Source organism: Cebus imitator, unplaced genomic scaffold (genome assembly GCF_001604975.1).
Source record: "Cebus imitator isolate Cc_AM_T3 unplaced genomic scaffold, Cebus_imitator-1.0 Scaffold86, whole genome shotgun sequence".
In the NCBI taxonomy this organism is placed as follows: Eukaryota; Metazoa; Chordata; class Mammalia; order Primates; family Cebidae; genus Cebus; species Cebus imitator.
In genome coordinates this window covers 6,264,097-6,273,349 of record NW_016107401.1, presented here as the reverse complement: position 1 = coordinate 6,273,349, position 9,253 = coordinate 6,264,097, and the positions used below count along the sequence as shown (strand labels likewise).

General features: G+C 48.3%; 1 protein-coding gene across 1 annotated transcript in view; it reads right to left on the bottom strand.

The window, feature by feature from the left end:
* Nucleotides 1–9,253, bottom strand: part of WWC1 (WW and C2 domain containing 1) — a 189,512-nt gene that overhangs the window by 66,207 nt on the left and 114,052 nt on the right. The window contains exons 6-8 of the mRNA XM_037740631.1: nucleotides 3,051–3,180; nucleotides 1,065–1,211; nucleotides 815–972 (exon numbers count right to left, since the gene is read on the bottom strand). Of these exons, the coding sequence (XP_037596559.1) occupies nucleotides 815–972; nucleotides 1,065–1,211; nucleotides 3,051–3,180 (435 nt within the window). The remainder of the gene's footprint in view (nucleotides 1–814; nucleotides 973–1,064; nucleotides 1,212–3,050; nucleotides 3,181–9,253) is intronic.

Here is a 9,253-nt window from a genome sequence, read left to right as displayed (position 1 = left end):
AAAAAAAAAAAAAGATACAAAAACTTAGCCGGGTGTAGTGCTGTGCACCTGTAATCCCAGCTACTAGGAGGCTGAGGCAGGAGAATTGCTTGAACCTGGGAGGCAGAAGTTGCAGTGAGCTGAGATTGCACCACTGCATTCCAGCCTGGGTGATGGGGCAAGACTCCATCTCAGAAAAATAAATAAATAAAACTCAGAGAGGCTGCAGTCAGGAGTGAAATACTGGGTACGTGGGGAGAAGACCCCAGAACTCATAAAGAGGGGTACGGTTCCTTTACAAAACTTTGGCCCACAGGTGGTTTGTAGCTGGGCACATGGTGGTATAAGGAAAGAAGGGAGAGCCACTTTTGCCGTGCCATCTGTCAAGAACAGCAAGAAGCTATAAGGCTCACCGGTCACCCATGGACAAGTGGGAAGACAGCTATGGAAATCACATAGGAACAACATTTAGAGGCTATCTGCCACAGAGGATAGAAGGCGGATTCATTCAATGTTGCTTGCTCTAGTAAAACAAAAGCTCTCCAAAAGTTACAAGGCACCATCGGTCAGCCCTACTCCAACCCTTTCCCTACATCTGGACAGCACTTTCACTATTCATAACTAGGACCGAGCTGAGCTTTGGAACTGCAAGTCAAGGAGCTGCCTGAAAGCTGCATGCATTGTTTTGGGACTAACAGGAGGAAAATATCCCCTTCTGTCCAGCTGGAGAAAGGAAAATGGAATGGAACTGCAAAATGGTATGAAAAAAAAACAACTGAGAAAGACATTTTGTCCTTTAAACATGCTTTCTGTGCAGCATTAAGAGACACAGCACCTGACCAGGCAATACTTGGGGCCAAGGTGTCTGCCAGTGCGGGCTATTCCTCCACAGCATCGCATCATGTTCTCCTGGCCCCAGGAGGTCTGCAAGAGAACAGAGCTCCAGAGGGCTGAGGCAGCAGCCAGCCCCGCAGAGAGCCGCTGGCCAGCTCCCTGGCGGGCAGTGAGAAGGCAGCTGCCCGTTACAGCAGCCTCCCAGCTGCCGTCCCGTGGAAAGCCCCAAGCAGCCTGCCCTGTCTACTCACGCTTCCCGAGATGTCTGTCTGGGAGCTCATGTCCAGGTACTGTTTCGGCAGTGGAAAACTCGAACTCTCCAGAGAGCTGCTGCTGGACCACAGGTCTGAGTGAGACCCCCTGTCGGTGTGGAAGCCGTCCTTCAACATGGCAAGGCTCTAAAGGAGGGGAGAGCAGGGTTAGTAATGCGCCTTCCCAGGAGGGAGCTCTGGGTCTGCCACGTTCTCCTCTGTAACCTCCCTTAATTTAGGAACCCATGCCCTCCCCAGACATCCTACTGATCCTGTGATAGAGAGCTGGCAGTAAGTGGGTCCTTGCTGTGTGCCAGGCTCTTTGCTGGGCCTATGACATGGGAGAAACTGGTGTGGATGCCGACTCTGGAGCCATATGCCCTAGTTGGAACCCTTGTTCTGCTGCTTCCCAGTGTGACTTAACCTAGCTGAATAACCTCTCTTTGCCTCAATTTCCAGTCTTGTAAAATGGGAATGAACGGCTGGGTGCTCATGCCTGTAATCCCAGTGCTTTGAGAGGCCGAGGTGGGAGGATCACTTGAGGCCAGGAATGCAAGACCAGCCTGGGCAACATAGTGAAACCCCCATCTCTAAAAAAGAAATGAGCTGGGTGTGGCGATGCATGTCTACAGTTCCAACTGCTCGGGAGGCTGAGGTGGGAGGATTGCTTGAGCCCAGGAGTTTGACACTGCAGTGCTATGATTTTGCCACTGGTCTCCAACCTGGGCGATAAAGAGAGACCCTGTTTCTTGAAGAAAAAAAAAAAAAAGGGAAGAATCACAGGTCCTATCTCACAAGGCTATCATATTGATTAAATGAGATGACAGGTGTAGAACACTAAGGAATACAGCTCATACTCAGTAACTGTCAGCTTTACCAGAGTCTTACTGATTCCTGACAATAGTCATGCAAAGAATGACCTATGATTATCCCCAATATATTGATGAAAAGCTGGCAATTGACCGAGCCAAGATTTGGGCCTGGTCTATTTGGCTTAAGGCTCTGCGATCTTAACCACTCATGATAACAGGAACACGCCTCACTGTCCATGGGCTCCTCATCTGAATGTTTTCACTGGGCTGCTGTCCTGGGCAGGAACTTCAAAACTGTTCTGTTTGTCATACAGTATAGAGCTTCCTTCACTAAGTCATTTATAGCGTCTCTGAGGACTCCTAATCTGCCAGTGAAACATCTGAGGTCAAGGCGGTTCCTGCGAAGGGAAGTGATACGTACAGGCGGTAGGAGAATGGGTTTGTGAGTCAGGGGTTCATGGGTTTGAATCATGGCTGTAGCTTCCTCTCTGAGTTGTACAGCCTTTTTCTGTAGGATGGGGATAAACTAGGGTTGATTTAAGAGATGAGACATGATGCATGCAAAGGGCTTGGCACAATCACCTGGCACATTACATAATATCTATTATAATTTGTTCAGTTCCCAGCATAGAGGCGGAACACACAATGAAATGCTTATAGAGATGCTACATTCTGATGTCAAAGGCTCATGATGTTGAAACCACCTCCCTCCACTTGATTCTCTGAAAAATAAGTCAGGGGCCAGGTACACTGGCTCATGCCTGTAATCCCAGTGCTTTGGGAGGCTAAGGTGGGAGAATTACTTGAGCCCAGGAGTTCAAGGCCAGCCTGAGCAACATAGCAAGACTCCCTCTATTAAAAAATAAAAGTTTAAGAAATAAAGAACAAATAAATCAGGTGGTTAGAACTAGTGGCAAGGATATGACCTTTGGGCTAGGCCAGAAGGCTTCCATTACAACTCTGCCACTTACACTAGCTGTGTGGCCTTATGCAAGTCACTTAATGCTTCTGTGCCTCCACGTCCTCCTCTATGAAATGGAACCAAAACCCCAGGAAAACTGATAATGAGAACTCAGCGATGTGTGTACCATGTGGAAATAGCCCGCATAAGACTGGCATACAGGAATATCAGGAAAAATCAAGATGGTGCCCACATCATCAGGAACTTGCATACCTTAATGAGATCTTGCTTTTCCTTTTCCCCACAGGTAATAGCCTTTTTGATGGCTTTTGTTTCTCTCAAGACAGCCTGAGCTTCATCCAGTTTGTAGCTGCCCTGAGCATCAGACATTTTCTTATCGATTCTAGGAGACAGTTAACGGGAAAGGTCAGCCTTAGACATGGTGAGGGACAGGATCTCCCCAGGGGAAAACCTGGACTTAAGGTTTTGGACTTAAGGGGAAAACCTGGACTTAAGGTACCACAGGACTTGGGTACCTTAAGAAGACCCCTCCCTCTGTCCTGCAAACCCTTCCTCCATAGGCCCCACTTGTGGGAATGAGGCATAGAAGGTCTCAGGCTGTGCAGTGGCTCATGCCTGTAATCCCAGCACTTTGGGAGGCCAAGGCAGCTGGATCACTTGAGGCCAGGAGTTTAAGACTAAACTGGGCAACATGGTGAAACCCCGTCTCTACTAAAAATACAAAAATTAGCTGGGCATGGTGGCGCGTTCCTGTAATTCCAGCTGCTCAAGAGGCTGAGGCATGAGAATTGCTTGAACCTGGGAAGCAGAGGTTGCAGTGAGCCAAGATCATGCCACTCCACTCCAGCCTGGGAGACAGAGCAAGACTCTGTCTAAAAAAAAAAAAAGGAAGAAAGAAAGAAAAAGAAAAAGAAAATGAAAAGAAAGACACGGAAGGTCCCTGTTAAACAGCCAGTGTGCCACAGCGTGTGGCTGCAGAAGCAACACTGCTTGTGAAGTCAGTGTCCTCTCAACTTCAGCTCTTAGGGGAAGCCTTCCCTGATTACTTCCCTGGGTCCTCCAGGCTCATTAGGGCTTCCCATATACATCACACATAGCTGTGACACTGCAGTCATTACACTGTGTGATAATATGTAATTTATGTGGTAGAATCTTTGACTTGACTTTGGGGAGGCTTGGGAGCAGGAGGCAGAGTTGAACATGTTTCGCTCATTCTTTGTTGGAGGGAGGGCAGGCCGTCCTGTGTACTGTATGATGTTTAGCAGCATCCCTGGCCTCAACCCACAAGATGCTGGTGGTACCCCCCACCCTGCATGGTGCCAACTAAAAATATGTCCCTTGAGGGAGAAAGGGAGCAAAATCATGCTGGTCAAGAACCACTGTCTTTAATAAGATGTGTTGAGCTAATGAACACAACGAAGAAGAAGATAGGAAGAGGAAAAACTCCCAGCCCTATTACCTATTAGTAGGGTGACCCTGGGCTCATCTCTCAAGCACACAGAGCCTCAGTTTCTTCCTCTACAAAACCTGGATAACGTTATCTGCCTGGCCCATGTTCATGGAGTTGTCAGGAACATCAAATGGAATACAGGATGGAAAATTCTGTGGTGAACTGCGAATTACTGTATAAGCATAAGGGATTAAAACACTTCGCCTGGAGAGCTTATTGGCTTCTCCAGGCCCTACATACAGCTTCATTTTGATGGGGTGGGGGAAAAAGCATTCTGATATCGTTTTCTGAAGGTCAGACCAAAACAGAGACAGGCAGGGGTGAGCTTCTTTTCAGTGAGCCAAGATTGCACCACTGTACTCCAGCCTGGGAGACAGGACAAGACTCTGTCTCAAATAAATGAATGAAGAATAAAAAGGCATAGAAGGTCCCTGTTTAAATGTGTCACAGTGTGTGGCTGCAGAAGCAACACTGCTCGTGCAGTCGGTGTCCTCTGAACATCAGCTCTTATGGGAAGCCTTCCCTGATTACTTCCCCGGGTCCTCCAGGCTGGGAGGGCCTGGTGATGTAAAAAAGAGATGCATTTTAACTACATCACCCTTTTGCCAAAGGCTAGGCCTGAGGTTTCAGTCCAAGGTGAAGAAAAAGGAGTTTTACAGTCTGCGGGAATACCACAAACTCATTATTTCAGGATGAGAAACTGCTCGCAGGCATTCCTTTGTGGTTTTCAGCTACAGGCCAAACTGTCCTGGGCTAAAAATAACCCTCATGGAGAATCCTGAGCAGAAGCGGGTTTTCATCCCGGCCTCGTGGTCTGGGCCTCTGAGCAGAGGAGAGAGCGAGGCAGGGAGCTCGGTCTCAACGCAGCTTCCCCTACTTCAGCCTCCGTGGAGAGAAAACAAAGCCCCGTTTATGTCTCCCCACTAAAAATAGCCCGTCTATTCCTTTCCAGGACTCGGGCCTGGGCAGGCCTATCAGGTCGGCAAGGACTGGCCCCAGATTTAGTCTGAAAAATTAGTCTGAGGGAGCTTAGAAGATGCTCCGTGGCAAGGAGGTTCCCCAGCGTCAGTGTCCAGGACAAGCAGTGGCTGTGCTGCAGATGGGCATAGGGGGTGCAAGGAGACGCTGTTTGTTGGAGCGTGTCCGAGGGCTGGGGACTCTGGGGAGGGGGCTGTGCCCAGCTGTCCTCTGCCAAGAGGGCGAGAATGGCTTCGAATCCCTGGCAGGATGAGACAGAAGCGGTTTGTCTGCTGGGCCTCCGACAGCCTCTACCTGATGTCTTCAAGGGCCTTAGCAACCCGGCCTCTGGAATTTGGCTCCAGAGAGCAGCTCTGACAGGGAACACTCTTGGGATGAAGCTGGGTGGGGAGGGGGTGGGGGAGAACAAAGGGTCACCATTATGCACTTGGTGAATGAATCTATTTTTTTTTTTAAAGGGAAAGAAAAGTGTGTGTGTGTGTGTGTGTGTGTGTGTGTGTGTGTGTGTGTGTGTGTGTGTGTGTGTATTGGGCTATTGGGACGGGAGATGCATGTGTTTTAGGATTTTAAAATCCCTCAGCTGTCCCCTCTTCAGGCCTTCAGAGATTCACACACCCCCTAGCCACACAGAGAGGTGGGGCAAAGGCGGACAGCAGCCGACTCTGGTCCTGCTCAGACACCTCCTACCTGGGCATGGCAGTGCCCATCCTGATAGGGAGGCGCTGCACTGCCCTCCTCCCATAGGGCCGAGATGCCAGGTCTCCACTCTTCCCTACTTGCAAGGAAGCTCGCAGGTCAAAGTTCCAAACTTTCATCTTGATTTTTCTTTGCAACCTCTTCCAAGAGGCAACTTTCAATCCTCACCAATCTTCTCCCTCTTTTAAAACAGGTTCCTGACTATGAATTGAACTAATATGGATTCGTGGCCCAGGGTAGCTCAGCTGCCCAAGGAAGCTTAGCTGGGATCATCACAATCATGGCAGGTGACAGAGCTGCTCTTAAGAAAAAACAGAGCTTTTGGCTGCTAAAGAGAAATTTTCTGAAAGAGAAAATTGCATGTGGTCAAAGTTATCCTGGAGATTCCTTAAGAATGAGCGGTACCTTTCTCCATGTTCTGCCATGAGAGGAGGCACAGAAATGGAAGTGACTGGATAGCATCCCCGTTAGACTCTGAAAAGGCGGCCTTATGTTTTCTGGGAGTGCGGAGGGAGTGATCCGGGATGATGGGGAGAAGGGAGATATTGAGATATGAACTTTAAAATCCAGTAGTCCTGCGTTTCAGCCCCAGCCCTGACCCTGCTAGCTGGGTGGCTTTGGGCATATTTTCAACCCTGCCAGTGCCCTCATCTGTAATATATGGCAGAACAAAAACTTCTCTAAAAAGGGGGTGAAGAGAATGAAATGAGGTGGCTGGCGTGAAGGGCTTCCCCAGCACACTGCTTAGCCCAGGACAGACATAGAGTTCATCCAAGTTCCCTTCCCAATGCAAGCAGGCAACCAGCTAGAGGTCAGCACCCCAGCCACTCTCAAGGAGCTCATCCCACATGCCAGGCACTATCACACACTTGACATGGATTTTCCAATTCAATCTTTAAAACCCCTAGTTTTTCAAATGAAGTCAAAGCTCACAGGGGTTAAGTCTCTTTTCTAAGGACCCAGGAAACCGGGATTTGAACCCTGACTACCTGCCTCTCAAGACTACATTCCTGACCCTCTCTGCCAAGGTGTACGTTACAAGAGGCATCTTCCTCCACAATGGATGCAGAGCCTGGTTTCCGGCTAAGGAGTGCGGGTGGCTGGAGCTGCGGTAGAGTCTTATCTGGGCCTGATATCAAACATGGGGCGGAGGGAGAAGGGAGAAGGGAGGCTTGTCTTGGGGTTTCAGCGTCAGCTTACCAAACTACAAGCGTTTTCAATGCTGCTACAGGGTGACAAAGTGGTAAAACGGGTTTGCGGTGGCTCAGAGAATAATGGGAAGTGTTCTAACCAGAAGCTCTTGAGGGCTGCAGGAGCCAGAAGGCAGGGAGAACCCATTCAGGAAGATGACACGGGAGTGAGTAGCCCTTAAACTGTGTGCTCAGAAGCCGTTTTACTGCAAAGTGGAGGAATGAGGCTATTGCTTTAATAGGTCAAAAATAAGAATTTTCTGAGCTTACACTATCACCCCAAACTGTCATTGGTGCTCCTGAAGATTACCAAGAAGCATAAAGCATGGTTCCAGGCCTTAACAAGTTCAGAATCTGGTTTGAGAGACAAGATTGGTATATGTATACACACATCTATAAATAACATGTACATATCATAGATGCAAACATATAGAAAGCCATAATTTATAATACTTTGTACGACAAAAAAATTACATACAATTTTTAGTAATATAAAGCCATACTTATAGCATGTGTTGTGCTGAATTCACAGTGGCTCATTCAAGGTGGTGGGGGCTTGTGCGGTGGGAAGATGTGGAGAAGAACCAATTGGTCCCTCGACAGATGGCCACAGTTCCCTCAACTAATAGGGTTGTAGACAGACATCCAAAGGCTTAGGGCTATGGCCACACAATGATGAAGGTGGATTTGAAATTCACGGAATTAGGAAAAGGTATAGTCGTCAGGGAGCAAAAAAAAGCGAGTGACTACAGAAATAGCCATCCGCACAGAAGTGGCCTCCCTGGGAATATAAGTGAGACGCCCCCTCAGAAGGGAGAAATCTACCGAGTGTCCTGCCTAGAGCTTCTGAGAGGGCTACCAGGTGACCTTCTTAACGACTGTCCAGTGAGCCCATTAGATACACTGAGCACAATTTAATGAATGAGTCTCAATTATATGCTGTAGTTAAAAATAACAATAAACTAACGTCTTTCTCTCTCCCTTTCTTAATTTCTTTCTCTCTCCTTTTCTCTCCTTCCTTTCTTCCTTTTCTTTTTTTTGAGACAGGGTCTCACTTTGTCGCCCAGACTGCTGCCTTCTCTCTCTCTCTTCTTCCTTCCCTTTTCTTTTTTTTTGAGAAAGGGTCTCAGTTTCTCACCCAGACTGGAGGGCTTTTTCTCTCTCTCTTTCTTTCTCTCTCTTCCTTTCCTTCCTCCTTGCTTCCTCTCTCTCTTATTCCCTTCCTTCCTCCCTTCCTGCCTCCCTCCCTTCCCCTCTCTTATATATCTTTTTTCTTTTTTTTTTAAGACGGGGTTTCACCATGTTGGTCAGGCTGGTCTTGAACTCCCAACCTCAGGTGATTCGCCCGCCTGAGGTGATCCACCCGTCTTGGCCTCCAAAGTGCCTGGATTACAGGCATAAGCCACCACACCCAGCCCCCTCCCCTCCCCTCTCTTCCTCTTCTCTCTCTCTCTTTCTTTCAAGACAGGGTCTCACTTTGTCACCCAGACTGGAGTGCAGTGGTACAATCAACTCACTGCAGCCTCCAACTGGTGGGCTCAAGCAATCCTCCCACCTTGGCCTCCCAAAGTGCTGGGATTACAGGCGTGAGCCACCATGCCCAGCCATAATAAGCTAACCTTTCTTCAGTACCTGCTAAGTGACTCAGTTTTCTTACCTATAAAATGGGGTTAGATAACAAAGCATTCTTTATAGTGTTGCTATAGGATCAAATAAGCACACCTGCATGGAAATACTGCAGGGGTTCCCTGGCACAGAGTAACTGCTCAACGAAGCTTAGCTAGTATTGTCACAATCATGACCAGTAACACAACTGCTCTTAAGAAGTAACAAAGCTGCTACATGTTCTCACTGACAAGTGGTAGCTAAATGATGAGAACACATGGACCCATTACGGGGAAAAACACAGACTGCGGCCTCTGACAGGGTGAAGGGTGGAGGGTCGGAGGAGGGAGACAATCAGGAAAATAACTAATGGGCACTAGGCTTCATACCTGGGTGATGAAATAATCTGTACAACAAACCCCCGTGACACAAGTTTACCTGTACAGCTAGTGCTCGACTTACGACCACGGTCGGGACTGCGGACCAGTCGTAACACGATTTGGTCGTAAGTTGAGTAGGCTATATGTACAGTTGAA